The sequence below is a fragment of the Genypterus blacodes genome, unplaced genomic scaffold (assembly GCF_046128005.1).
Source record: "Genypterus blacodes isolate CSIRO-AG114 ecotype Tasmania unplaced genomic scaffold, CSIRO-AGI_Gbla_v1 ptg000129l_1, whole genome shotgun sequence".
Taxonomy (NCBI): Eukaryota; Metazoa; Chordata; class Actinopteri; order Ophidiiformes; family Ophidiidae; genus Genypterus; species Genypterus blacodes.
Genome location: NW_027466931.1, coordinates 1377902 through 1392771, shown reverse-complemented (window position 1 = coordinate 1392771; position 14870 = coordinate 1377902). Strand labels below are relative to the sequence as shown.

Below are 14870 nucleotides of genomic sequence, written 5' to 3'. Positions count from 1 at the left end.
AATCTACACAAACATTTCGATTTTGGAATTTCCCTCAGCTACACAGTGTATTTAAATGTTCAGATATATTTTTTAGTTATTATCGTCGCTACTATGTCAGCATGGAACCTCTATAAATAATAAATACATTTTGTTCAACACAAAATGAAATAAAAATAGAAAAAGAGATCAAAGTGAACAGAACAATCATATAATAACCTGAGCTCAGGCTGCTGGGGTTACCACATTGAATACTTTAATCAATCAGCTCAAATAGATTTCATTTCTACATATTCTATAATATTTTTCAAAGAACATCGAGATTTTTTCTGGTTTTGTTCGTAAAGTAAGAAAATAAAAATATCTGCACTATTACCCTTTCTCCGTTTTGATGTTATCTAGTCAATTTAAACCTAAATGTAACACAAATCTGTGACAGAACAGGAAGCGGTGTGAATATCATGTTAACTTTAATGGAATCTGACAGAAAAAGGCCTCTCACAGACACACACACACACTCATCTCTACGCTTCTAAATAATTAAAAAGACAGAAAACAAAAAGCAAAGAGAAAAGAAAAGAGTGAGATTCTTCCCTCTGTTTCCACTCACACTCCTCTTCTTTCCATTTTGTCTCTTTCTCTCCTCCATCTCCCCCTTTTCTTCAGCTGACCTGGCAATTGAGCTGATAGAGTTTCTCTCCCCTATTCTGTCGTTTGATTCCCTTTCTCCTTGTCGTTTTTTATTTATTCCCTCTCTCTCTCTCTGTGCATCTTCTTTCGTTTCATTCAGAGTGATTTTTTTTGTTTTGTTTTGTTTTGTTTTGCGTGTGTGTGTTCTTTTCATTGTCCGACCTTATTTCCCTCTTTGTAACAGAAACTCACGCCGGCCTGGGAAACTGCGGCGGACAATGGAGCAGAGGAACGAGTGCAGGAATGAATAGAGAAGAGAACGAATGAGGGAGGACGAGGGGGACAAATAGAGCCGGAGTGAGAGAAAGGGATATTTAGGGCGAGAGGAAAAGAGGGGAAGAAGAAAAGATGGGTGAAAGTCGATCAGCCGGGCTGCTCCTGTTTGTAGTGACAGCAATATCTGTTTGTCTTTATGTATGGGACGAGGAAAACAGTCTAATTGGAGCGAGGGATGAAGAGGAGGAAGGATAAAAGAGAGAGAGGTAGAGTTTTATATGTCAGTGGAAGTGATATGTTGGCGTTTGCTAGGGAGTAGCAGAAAGTTCGAAACAAAGAGAATGAGCGGGAGAATAAGGAATGAGGGAGAGGAGTATAAGAGCGAGCAAATGAGAAATGGCGGCTTCGATCTCACCGCTGGTGTCGATAAAGTTTGTTCAAATCAAAATGAAAGAACAACCAAGAGAGGAAAAGACATAGAAAAGATTGAGAGAAAAAGAGGAGGATACAGAAAGGAAGAAAAGGAGAGAGAGAGAGCCCGCGACTGTGATTGAACTGTGTAGATATTTAAGGTTTAAGGTTTAAGAGTTATTCCCCGTTGTGCCCATAGAGGGTGCTGTGCTCAGTCTGATCCTGACGTCACAGAGGTTTGCCAGTTTAGAGCGAACCAGCGAAGCCTGTGATGTCATAGGAACTTTTCTTTCTTCTTCGCTCACATCCTCACTTCATACAAACAAAACGCGTATCACTGACTTATGCAAACGTTATGGGGGAGGGGCACAGGAACGAAGTACACATCACAGGAAGTAAGAAGAGCAGGTGAGGGAGTGAAGAAGAGAAGGAGGGGGGAAGAGAGAGTGAGAGTGATGCCAGTTAGAGGCACAAGAACAGGCTTCACTTCTTAAACACTCTTCACCTCCAGACACTGATTTACCCTGTGTGTGTGTGTGTGTGTGTGTGTGTGTGTGTGTGTGTGTGTTTTACCTGCATTGGACTGTAAGTCGTCGTCAGACTCGTTGCCGTTCTGGAGACTCATCATCATCTTCATCTTCTGAAGCTTCTGGAGCTCGGCCATGGCTGCTGCTGTCAGACCTGATGCAAACACACACACGCACACACACACACACAGAGGGATTTGTTTACAGTACAATAAATAAGTAACAAATGTCTTCACTTTCACCTCCACTAGTACATTAACACACTCTTGTGTGAGAGTGTGCGTTTGTGTGATGTGCAGCAGTTTAACCTCATCACTCTGTCAGTCAATAAAGCCAATAATCTTTACCCGCTAACCCATCAGCGTCTTCGTTAGCTTGCCATCAGACATCAGGGCTTCTAAATTCCTTTACCCATGATGCTTTGTTGCGAGTGGCGACTCACATCGTGACACTTAGCACGCCACGTTTCTCTGTCAGTCTGAGTGTTCTGTTGTTTCAGGGTGTGAGTGCTGCTTCAGAGGCCTCGGGCTGCGGCATATTCACCGACACACACAAAAACAATAAACACACACACACCCTTTGTATGGACTAAGATCCCTGGATCTGTGCACTGACCTGGAACTGACTTCTATACACAACAACCAGCAGAGTGAGAGAGATGACCCTGTGCTTGTGTGTGTGTGTGTGTGATTCATTGTGTACTTGCACTATTTTCCCTGTACACACACGCGAACAACATGTGCGTTGTATGTTCTTTCACGTACCAATATCTGATTGTTGTGTGTGTGTGTGTGTCACCGCATGCTTATCTGTGCATTCTTTGGTGTGTGTGTGTGTGTGTGTGTGTGTGTGTGTGTGTGTGTGTGTGTGTGTGTGTGTGTGTGTGTGTGTGTGTGAGTGAGTGAGTGTGTGTTTCCGTGTGTAGGTCATTTGGTTTTGGCCTGGTCACGGTTGGCGGCCTTAGTGGAATTCCCATTACACACGCGCACACAGACACACATACACACACTCTCTCACACACACAGTACAGTTGTCTGTAAGCTTTACAGAAAACAAGACAGAGGGAGGAGAAGAAGGAGGGAAGGAGAGATGGAGAGAGAAATTAATTTAGAGCGGGATGGAGGGATGAGGAGGAGGAGGGAGGTGTTCTTGGGTTACGACAAAGTTTGACTTTTTACTGTTGTGACTGCTGCAGTACCTGACAAGAACACATGGGGGAGATTTGATTTGAAATATTTTTTATTTTTACCTAATTCTTTGTGTCAAAGGTTGTTTTTTTGCTTTTCTCAACTGTATTTTTCAAAGCTGATGGTTGATTCTCATTAGCATATTTTAGATATTTTGTGTCATTCCATTTTTCCACTTCTCCAATTTTTTCCATCTTGGAGGAAGATGGAAAAAAATTGGTTGTCTTACAGAAGACAAGGAGAGACGTTATTCTAGTTGACACAGGATATGACCTCTGTAGTGATTACACACACACACACACACACACACACACACACACACACTGTACTATATTTGAGAGAGAGAGAGAGCAGGAGGGGAATAACTGTGGGGTCAGGACAGCATTCATACATTGATTACTGTACTGAGGAGCGCCTCAAGACACACAGACACACACACAAGGACACACATGGACATACACATCCCGATACACTCAAATCACATTTACACTTGGATACACACAGATGTGGTAAAAACACACAACTTCCCTTGTATACTGTACACACACACACACACACACACACACACACACACACACACACACACACACACACACACACACACACACACACACACACACACACACACACACACACACACACACACACACACACACACACACACACACACACACACACACACACACACACACACACACAGAACGACCGCTTCGCCTCAATGCAACCAGAAGACAATCAATAGCGAGGGCAGAGACACAATACTGTTCTCCATCATGGCTATCAAACACACACACACACACACACCCTCTCTCTCTCCAAGATCGATGGCTGTCCGCTGTGTCCACGGTTACCGAGCATCGACCCCGTCGCTAATGGCGACCACGGAACCTTGGGAATTAGTGTGTGATTGATTGACAGACTGCTTCAAAGACACACGCATCATATATGGTGTGTGTGTGTGTGAGCAAAAGAGCAAGAACATATACATTCTCTCTCTCTCTCTCCGTGTGTGCGTGTGTGTGTGTGTGTGTGTGTGTGTGTGTGTTTAGCTGTCCCCTGTGGGTTGTCCATACGTTGTTTACCCATCTCCTTTTCCTTCCTGTGCATCCTAATGCTTTCCGAAGGACGAACGAGAGAGAGAGAGGCGAAAGAGAAACAGAATTATGAAGGTATAGAACGGCATCGTCAGCGTAACGGGATAACGCACACGCACAACCGAGAGACACCAAGTTGTGATAAAACGCCTGAAAAACTTCATCAGATTACACTTAACTGTGTAGACAACAATGGTGAGGAACAAGGGGTTGGACCATCACCTCCTTAAAGTTGATAATAGGTCACTTATTGTCAGTGAGGTATGAGGATGTTATGATGACTACTTCCACTCCATGTTTGCCGGGTTTAGCTTGTTTATGCGACTGTAACTCTGCCAATTTGCATAAGTCTTTCATCGGCTTTTCAAAAAATGTTAGCGTGTTTTGCGCAAAGATGTCAACGCAAGTACGAGTAAGTAACTTCAGCAAGGAAGAGACAGGAAACACGCGGTGCAGAGATTGAGTACCGCTGACATATTCCAATCCAGGACTAAGAAGGACGTAGGGGACACAGAGGGAAGCAGGGAAGGACGAATGAATGAACGTTTATATCTTTTAGAAGTTTTTCAACACGCGCACAAACAAAAACAGACTGAATCCTGTCTGAGGCTCGGAGCGTTCGTCGTAAAAAGGCGTCGTGCCCCCACTTGTGCTACTGTAAGGCCCTTTGCGGAAAGAGCATCAAACCAAATGGCATGCGGTGCGCCGTTTAATGAGACCTGACAGTGTCTGACACTGTAATCGCCTGGACTTGGCTGCTGGAGGCTGTTGTGCGATCTTCGAGAGTCCTAACCCCACCCCCCCTCCTCCCACCCACCCCCGAGCTCGCGTGAAACCCACCCCATTTGGCTGCTGACATAAATATTTAATCCATTGCACCTTCATCTCTCTGACGAAGTGCTCTGAACGCTCTGAGAGTCGGAGTGACACTTTGAATAAAACAAACGGGAAAACGCAGAAATTGCTCTTTGTGTTCTGAATTTAGAAACAAACCGTTCCACTTTTTTGTTTTTTTTCTTTTCCTCCCCCCGAGCACTCCGCAGGGCCAATTTACAAACGCATCCGATCGCTGCTGAGTCAAATAGATTTCAGCTCTGCGCTCGCTCCAGCACTTAAGACCGCCCGTCTCTGGCTTTCACTGGATGTTCGAGACCCCATTTGCGGCCATTTTGTGTCGTCTCTTCAACACACGCACTAGCATGAAGGCCGGAAAAGTTCTTGATGTACGGTTTGAGTGCACCTTTCTATTGTGTTTTAAGGGGTCAGGGGTTCTGTTTCCCGTTAAGTCAACAGATAAGAGTTCAATTCCCAGTTCAGGTCAAAGTTCATGTGCTGTATTCCCCTTTCTGGTCAGAGGAAATAGGTTCAATACCAATTCAAATGTTGATGAGGATTTAATTCCTTGTTAAAGTCAATGGTTGGCGGTTTGAGTCCCAGTTAGAGGAGCAAGGTGCTAATTCTTGCAGGTTAAGGGGTTTACTGCCTCTTAAAGTCAACTATGATCTAGTTCTAGAGAGTCTGACTCTCTCTCCCTCTCCCTCCCTCACCTCTCATTTACCCTCCCTCTCTCCTCTCTCTTCCTCCCTATTTCTCTACTCCTCACCCCTCGCACTCTCTTCCCCTTTCTCCCTCTCTCCTCCTCACTCTCCTTCTCAGCCTCTCACCCTCCGTCTCCTCTTCACTCCTCTCTCATTCTCCCTCCCTCCCCCTCCCTCCCTCCCTCCTTCTCTCACCTCTTTCTCCTCCTCACAGGTTCTCCCTCCCTCTCTCTCTCTCCTTCTCTCCCTCTCTCTCCAGGTGCACATAAGAGTCCTTAGATGAGTTGATTCTTTTCAGGATACAAGATCGAAAGCACTTCATCTCTAACATAGACAGCGTGTGTATATGTGTGTGTGTCTGTGTGTGATCACGCACCAAATATGTGTATTTATATTTATTGCTGAAAAATATGTTTGAGATATGTGGGTGAGTTGATGTGTGTTTATGCTTGAAGGTCTTTACTTGTATATTTTAACTGTGTGTGTGTTTGTGGCACTAGACAAGGCGCACCATTGAGCAGTTTTTGAAGTGAATTAACAAGTCAAATGAGTGCCGCAGCACCCTGCATAGGTTACCGCACACACACACACACACACACACACACACACAAACACACACACACGCTCTCCCACGCTTATCATCTCAGCTTCTTTGTTAACGAAGATGGGGCCAATTAAACTGATATCACTCTCTTGTTGTTAAATCCCTGCTTTCTGCACCTCCTTCTATCTCTCCCTTCTTATCCTTTCTTCTTTTCACCTCTCCAGCTTCACTTTCACCCTTCTTTTCCTCTCTTTCCCGCCTCCTGTATTCCCTGTCTTCTTTTTGTATCTTTCCTTCTCCATCTCTTGCCGTTCCTCTCATTCTCCCTCTCCGTGTTTTCTAACAGCGTGATAAATGTCCATCTGTGATTGGCCCGTGCCCCCCATCGCCGTGGCGCCCGCGAGGTCGTAAACAACAGCCCGTCTCCCCCAGCAACGTGGCGTCTCCATGGACGCGGGGCCGCTAAGACGACCAACTCTGCGTGTGTGCGTGTGTGTGACTGAGGCGGAATGCGACATGTGAATGCAGCCAAGTGTGTGTATGTGTGTGTGTGTGTGTTATATATACAGTATGTGTAGTTGTGAGAGAGAGAGAGAGCGTGAGTGTGTACGTGTGAACTAATGAGCGATCATAAGTGAGCAAATGTTTTCTCTGGGTTCCACTAATGTTCAGCAAACACACACACACACACACACACACACACAGCTGATTGCACATACACATCAGGTGTGTGTGTGTGCGTGTGCGTGTGTGTGTGTGTCATTAGTATGCCACAGTGAGCTGTGTCCATATGTCACTAAACACAACCATGTTTTATTTATCCAAGAGAGAGAGAGAGGGAGAGAGAGAGAGAGAGGGAGAGAGAGGCCAAAACTTACTATCAAGGGGACAGAGGGATGGAAGATGGAGAGAAATTGGCAAAAGATTGGCAAGCAGAATGAAGAGGAGAGGAGTGAAAAATGTAAGTGGGAGAGCAGAGAGGACATAGGGAGAGATGGAGAGAGAGAAAACAAGGGAAAAGGAAAGAAAGTAGGAGAAAAAGAGAGGAGCAAAGAGAAGGGGAAGACACTGTTGGGAAGAAGGAGAGATAAGGAGAGGAAATAGGGAGGACCATGGAGAGAGAATGAGAGGAATGGAGGAAAGAGTGAGAAAGAAGGAGGAGTAAGGAGAGAGGGAAAGCAAGTGGAAACAACATGAGGAAAAGGGGCAAAAAGGGATGAACAAGTGGAGAGGAGGGAGGAATGAAAGAGAGAAGAAAGGAAATACAGTGAGAGGAGAGAAGAAAAAAGGGGGAAGACGGAGGAGGGGAGGGGGAGAGGGAAGACAAGGAAATAAGAGGGAGGAAGGAGGTAAAGGAGGAGAGGAACAGAGGGAGATGGAGGTGATGAAAAACTTTGGGTGGGAGAACAGAAGGGTGGAAAAAGAAGCGAGGGAGAGGTGGATGGAGGAATGACAATGCAAAGGGTGGAGGAAGGAGAGACGAGTGGGGGAAGAAAGAAGGGAGGGAGGGAGAGAAGGAGGAGGGAGGGATGGACAGATGGAGGAGTGGGACCCCAGAGACGTGTCATTCATCACACCACCATGCAGTCTGCACTCCTTCAGCCTCTCTCTCTCTCTCCCTCTCTCCTTCTTTCCCTCTCTCCCTCTCTGCAGGTCTCTTTTCTCTTCTTTTCCCTTCCTTCATTTCATATTCATTTCTTTTTTCTTCCGTTCTCAGAATCCTTCCATCATTTGCCTCCCTGCTTCCATCTCTCCCAATGATTTGCCGTCCACCCCTTCATCTCTCTCTCTCTCTCTCTCTCGCTCTCTCTCTTTTTCTCTCCCCCCCTCCCTCTTCCTGGCACTCGTTTTTAGGTTTCACCATCTCCTCTGGCGACATCCCTCCTTTTATCTCTCCATCTCCTCTTCTCTCCCTCCTTTTTCCCCCTCTGCGATGAAACGGCGTCCCCCTCTTTCACCTCTTCTCATCTCTCGCATCGCGGGGATCAAGGGAAGGCACCGTGGATGGAGGGATGGCAGAAGGAGAGATGAGAGGAAGAGCTGAGGGGTGGCACTGGTGCAGGAGGGAAGAAAGGAGGAAGAAAAATAGGGAAGGGAGGATGGTGCTTGGAAAGAAAGGAAGGATTCAGAGGTGGAGGGGAGAGGAAGGAAGGTTGGAGTGGTTGGACGAGGGAAAACGTAGGGGGGGAAGTGAGGACAGAGGGATGCAGGTGAGAAGGAATAACATGATGGAGGGATGGAGAAGAGACACAGAGGAGAGAGTATGAAACAATGGAGGAGAGAGACGGAAAGAAGAGGAGAGGGAGCAGAGGCAGGATGGAGGGATGGACTGGAGGAGAAAAGGGGGTGGCGGGATGATGCAAAAAAACGAGGGATGCAGGTGAGGCGGAACCAAATGATAAAGGGCAAAGAAAGAGAGGAACACACGGCGGGGCTGGAATGGAGAGAGGCAACGGAGGGAGAAAAGAGTAAGAAGAGAACAGGAGGAGGAGGAAGAAGAGAGGAGATGAAAGGAAGATGAAGAGTAAGAGGAGTAGGAAGAAGAAGGTGAGGAGATGAATCTATAATGGAGGGATAAAATGAGGAGGAGTGCAACCATGATGTAGGTAGATAATATATTTATAACTGTAAGACACACACAGTGTCACACACACACACACACACACAGTGTCACACACACACACATGCGCACACACAGGCAGTGTGTTACCGGTGTGTGAGAGCAGGTTGGGGGACAGCAGGCCGGGGAGGCCCGGGTGGAGCAGCCTGGGGCTTTCCTGGATCCCTGCACCGGAACAACGCTTAGGAGGACGGCCGGGGCGAGAGCTGGAGAGAGAGAGGGAGAGAGAGAGAGAGGGAGAGAGGGAGAGAGGGAGAGAAGAAGGGGAGATTATAATATATTGCTTTATGTAGGTTAAACTGCATATTTCTTGTTCTACTGAGCTCAACAGTCAGCATCTCATACAAAACATTGATCTGTCACACTGAAGTTTGATCAGCGCAAATTGATCTCTCTCTCTCTCTCTCTCTCTCTCTCTCTCTCTCTCTCTCTCTCTCTCTCTCTCTCTCTCTCTCTCTCTCTCTCTCTCTCTCTCTCTCTCTCTCTCTCTCTCTCTCTCTCTCTCTCTCTCTCTCTCTCTCTCTCTCTCTCTCTCTCTCTCTCTCTCTCTCTCTCTCTCTCTCTCTCTCTCTCTCTCTCTCTCTCTCTCTCTCTCTCTCTCTCTCAGGTGTGAAACAATACAAACATCAAACCCGACCACCAATAAGCTCTGACTGCTGCGTTTGCTTGACTGACAACGACCAATGGGATATGACATCCGGCATCAGGGCTTTTATTGTGAAGGGGGCGATCTATATTTGTACGATTTCTGAACTTTTAGGGAAAAGAATTGGAATGAAACATTGCCTGAGAGAGACATTAGCTTTGACCTGGACTAAATATGCTCACACTGATGCAAAACCATGTCACACACAAAAATGTGAGTATATGTGTTCTACATGTGCTAGAGAGGCAGAATACACAACACACACATGCACACCAGCATGTTTGTGTCACACACACAGAAATACAAAGCCTACTGTATTATGCATGTGCAAGTAAGCATAAGCACACACACACACACACAGAAGAATACATATGCAGTTCAGCATAAAGGTACACACACGCGCACACACACACACACACACACACACACACACAGGAGGTGCGCATGCAGGCCAACTCTCGGCAGGGTGGCTAAGTAACAGATGGCCGTCCAAAGTCATTTACACCTAGAGAGAGAGAGGTAGGGAGGGGGAGAGAGAGACATAGAAAGGGAGGGAGAGAGAGAAGGAAGGAGAGAAAGAGAGAGTGAGGGAGAGAGAAAGAAAGGGAGAGAGGGACAGAAGGAAAGAGAGAGAGTGAGAGAGAAAAGGAGAGATTTTATACTATTTTACATTTATTTTGAAAGAAAAGACAGGACATGTGTGAGACACCACATGACAACAGGACAGAAAGTTGCCTTTTGTGGAATGTTTGTGTAAATCGGTCAGATCCCAGTGGGAGTGGCAAAGATGAGAGAGAGCGAGAGAAAGAGAGAGAGAGAGAGAGAGAGCGAGAGAGAGAGAGTGTGTGAAGATGTGGAGAGAAAACCTGTGAAAATGTTAAGGGTGTGATCATGGATGTGGTAAAAAGAGAGACAGAGACCGAGAGAGAGAGAGAGAGAGCAAGCAAGAGCATGAAGAAGTAGAAACATGAACCTGAACTCTGCTTCACCTCTCTACCGATCACACACACACACACACACACATCTTTACAATAAACCGTCTATTCTCTCTCTATCTCTCTCACAAACACACACACACAAACACACAAACACAGGTGTTTGCATTCAAGGCCTTTCCATCAATAAGCCCCCTGCTACCTTTCAACTTTCACACACACACACACACACACACACACACACACACACACTGCATGCATGTTGTCAGTACCGTGTGTGTGTGCGCGTGTGTGTGCGCGCGTGTGTACATCTGCATCCATGTCTATGTGACCATGTGCGTTATTAGTGTGTGTGTGTGTGTGTGTATTCACATGTGTGCAAAGGACACATGATATCGCCTTCTCATTAGCCTTACAGTTCTTTGTTCAGTAATGACTGCAGTGTGTGTGTGTGTGTGTGTGTGTGTGTGTGTGTGTTAGTGTGTGTGTGTGTGTGTGTGTGTGTGTCCCGTAGGGTTGCCATATGTTGGGCATTAATCCTCGTCAACGGTCCACTCTCTTTACTGCACCGAGCACAGGAACAAAGAGCAGGTCACACACACACACACACACCCACACACACACACACACACACATTGAAGCATTGCTCAAACGAACTTGCATACATGCTGGTGTACACCCCGTTACACACACACACACACACACACAGCTCTGACCTACATACCTACATTCATGTGTTGACCCTTAGCCTCGGCTGTTCTCGCCCCCTAAAATCCATTTCTTCTTTTCCGTTTTCTGCTTTATTACAGAAACTTTTCTATGTCAGTGAAGCTGTTAAAGTGCGTAGGCGTGGCTTTTGACCTTTGACCTGCTGAACATTACCTCGTGTTCACCCTGCAAGCGGCCTATCACTGCGTTTCCCTTCTATTTCAAAACTAACTCAACAGGGTGGCTCAATTGGCCTAAAGCAGGAGTGGGGAACCTCCGACGATCAAAATGGCCCACGTGAGGATAAAGGTTCCGACCCCTGGCCTAAAGGATCCATGTAGCCTGAAATGATCCGATCTGGTTCCTGGTTCAGACAGTTGCTTTAGGAAAGCTGGAACGCCATATGCTGGATGTGATCCTCAAATCAACCAGCGTCCCCACCACCAGATAGTATCAGAAATGTATGGATTTCATATTTCAAAAAAGTCAATCCAGGCTTTTGTATGACATAAACAATGTTTGAACCCAACCTGAACCCAAAACCGCTGTCCGAGTCCGCCTCGACCCGATACCGCTTTGAATCCAAACCTCAGCTCATATTTTTGTCCGAGTGCAACCTGGCCTGACGCAGAGCAGACACCTGCCCAGTAGGAAACTTGAGAGATTAGATTCGTAGTAAATTTATATCTGCGATCTTGTTCTCTGTGTCTTCTCGAACAGATCAATCTGACTCTCTTTCTAGTCGGACACAGTCAGACGCCGGAATCTGGCGGCGCAGCTCAGTTACGAGGGAATGAAACCAATGATGGCATCTGCTACAGTAATTACAAACGGGTTTAGGACTGAACAGGTATCGCTACATCTCGGTAATCCATTCATCTCAGTTAGGGACCGTGGTGAAAGAGCAGTCATTCACCCAGGTGGCCGAAAAAATGGTATTACATTTTACAGTAACAAAGGCTAAACCATCAACACACTGCCAGAACATAATGGGTTCTGAAATCAAAATGTGATTTAAACAGTCGCAATTCAATATCTTGAACAATTCGCGCGGCATCGTCGTGGAGGCGGCGGTCGTGTTGATGTCGTTGTAACTTTACGTTAATCCCACCGCTGCACCATAACCAAAATGATTTAATGAGTTATTGATGTTACAGTGACAGACGCAGCGCCTCCTAGTGGCAGATATTTGGTGAGGAAGATACAGCTCTCAACAACCTCAACACTATCATGAAACAGACTATGAACACAAAACACACACACACACACACACACACACAAATGCACCCAATCATATGACGAGCCACCTTGAAGTAAGTCTTCCCACTTTGACACAAACGCACCCTCGCCTGTCCTCCCAAATGGCCGTTTCTATGGCGACGGAGCCTTGATCAATACTCCGTCATTGGCTCTGATGGCCGGTCAGGGTCGGTCACACACACACATACACACACACGCACACACACGCACACACACGCACACACAAACAGGCATGGCGGTGAATAAGCACGGACTCGCTAACACGTTTGACAGATTGATTTAGCTCAGAACGTGCAGAGGACACACACACACACACACACACACGGTGTAGTTTATCAAAGCCTGGTGCGGTCAATACGTGGGGTAGAGCGAGGGGTCAAGCCTCTTTAGCTAAAATCTTTCATCTTTCTCTCTCTCTCTCTCTCTCTTCTCTCCCCCCATCAGTCTGCTCATCTCTCTCTCTCTCTCCACCCCCTTTCTTCTTCTTGTTTTCCTTCCCGCTGTTTCTGAGTCCGTTTGTTTAGATTTCCCCATTTCCTGTTTCGATCCTCCGCTATCTTGAGACACAGATTTTTGCTTTGCTCTCTTTCTCTCATTTCTCTCTCTGCCCTTCTACCTTTCTTTCCACTCCTCTCTCTCTCTCTCCACCCCTCTTCCCTCTCTTTTTTTTGACGCACATGTTTTGCTGAGTCGTGTTTGTGTTGGTTATCGTTTCCGTCTCCAGCTGGAAGCAGTTTGCATGCAGTCGACTTCATCAGTCCAATTTTACATTTATTGCTCATACTTTCTTGTCTTTGAATTCTTTCTTTCATGTCAATCTCCTTCCCTTTGTCTTTTCCTTCTGTGTCTTGTATGTTTATTTCTATATTTCTACATTTCCACTGCACTAAAACATGGATTGTTTCCTCCATTTGGGATTCTTTCCTTCCCTCTTTCATCTCTCGCTCCATCCCTCCATCCCTCATGTCCTCCTCATCCTCTCTTAATCCTCCTTTCATCTTCTCGTCCTCCTCTCCTCCCCCAGCCTCAGGTCAAATGATGATGTCACGGCCATTCCTTATTGATCACTCTCTCTCTCTCTCTTTCTTCAGTGTCCATACATTCTTTCCCACTTTCCTCCCCCTTTCATCCTCTCATTCTCTTCCGGTCTTCTCAGTTTTCTCCAACTACTCCCCTCTGTCTTTCACTTTTCCGTCTCCCTTCATTTGTGTCCAATCATAAATCCTGTCAAAGACACACAGACACACACAACACGCACACTTTCTCCGTGTGTGAGTATGTGTGTTTATTCTTTGCAGCAGAAGAACAATCTATCCTTTTTAAAGAGACACCAGAGAAATAGGATATACGTCCACACACACACACAGGGCATCATAATCATGGACACTCACGGACGGTTGACAGAGAGAGAGAGAGAGAGAGAGAAAGAGAAAGAGAAAGAGAGAGAGAGAGAGAGATGGATGTTTACTTTCCTCTGGGCTTCCGCCTCTTTGATTGGACAGATGAATGACTTCATTGTGTGCGTGTGTGTGTGTGTGAGTGTGTGTGAGTGTTTCCATCTTTTTTCTGCCTTTCTATCCGAAAGAGCGAGAGAGACAGAGATAAAACAAGGTAGGGGGAGACAGAAAGAGACAGAGCGAGCGAGAGAGGAAGTAGAGTTATAAAACAACATATGGACGGAATGAAGCAAGTGAGAAAAAAAGAGAAGAAAGGATGAGAGAAAGAGAGAGGGAAAAGGAGAGGGAGAGGGAGAGGGACAGGGGGGAGAGAGAGGTAGCAACAATAAGTATTGATTGATAAGGGAAGTAGAGCGAAAAGAAGAAAGGGAAAAAATCACCTTAAAGCCACAACAAAGTGGAAAAGACATGAAGTGATGACACTTCTCTTCTCCTCATCCCTCCCTTCTTCCCACCCCTCTCTCCTCCTCCTCCTCCTCCCCCTCATACCTCTCTCTTCTCACCCATCTCTTCTTTCCCAGACCCAGGGAAAGCTCTAATTCGTTTTTCTACTTCTTCCTTTCTTTCATCCTTATTTACTTACATTTTGCTCCATTCTCTTCATCTATCCGACATCCATCCATCATTTATCTATCTACTCATCCATCTACTCATCCATCCATCCATCCATCCATCCATCCACCTCTCTATCATCTAACATCTATCATCCATCCATCTATCCATTCATTCATCCGTCTATGCCTGCACGGATCTGCCCAGCATCTATCCATTTATCATCTATCATCCACCCTTTCATCCACCCATCTAACTGTCTGCTATCTATCTATCCGTTTATCCATCCATCCGCCCATCCCTCTCTCTCTCCCTCTCTCTCCCTCTAAAGGAACAGGTGTGCTACGGGACGAGACAAAAACACTCCTGCATTTTTAACCAGAAGCTATTAAATATTAAACACCACCCCCACACACACACACACACACTTGTACACACACACACACACACACACACACACACACACACACACACACACACAGAAAGAGTGACACACAATCGCTGAC

At 46.1% G+C, this 14870-nt stretch overlaps 1 protein-coding gene across 1 annotated transcript in view; it reads right to left on the bottom strand.

Annotated features, from left to right (window-relative positions):
- Positions 1 to 14870, bottom strand: part of LOC143010656 (dachshund homolog 2-like) — a 54246-nt gene that overhangs the window by 14621 nt on the left and 24755 nt on the right. The window contains exons 2-3 of the mRNA XM_076163098.1: positions 8897 to 9012; positions 1870 to 1977 (exon numbers count right to left, since the gene is read on the bottom strand). Of these exons, the coding sequence (XP_076019213.1) occupies positions 1870 to 1977; positions 8897 to 9012 (224 nt within the window). The remainder of the gene's footprint in view (positions 1 to 1869; positions 1978 to 8896; positions 9013 to 14870) is intronic.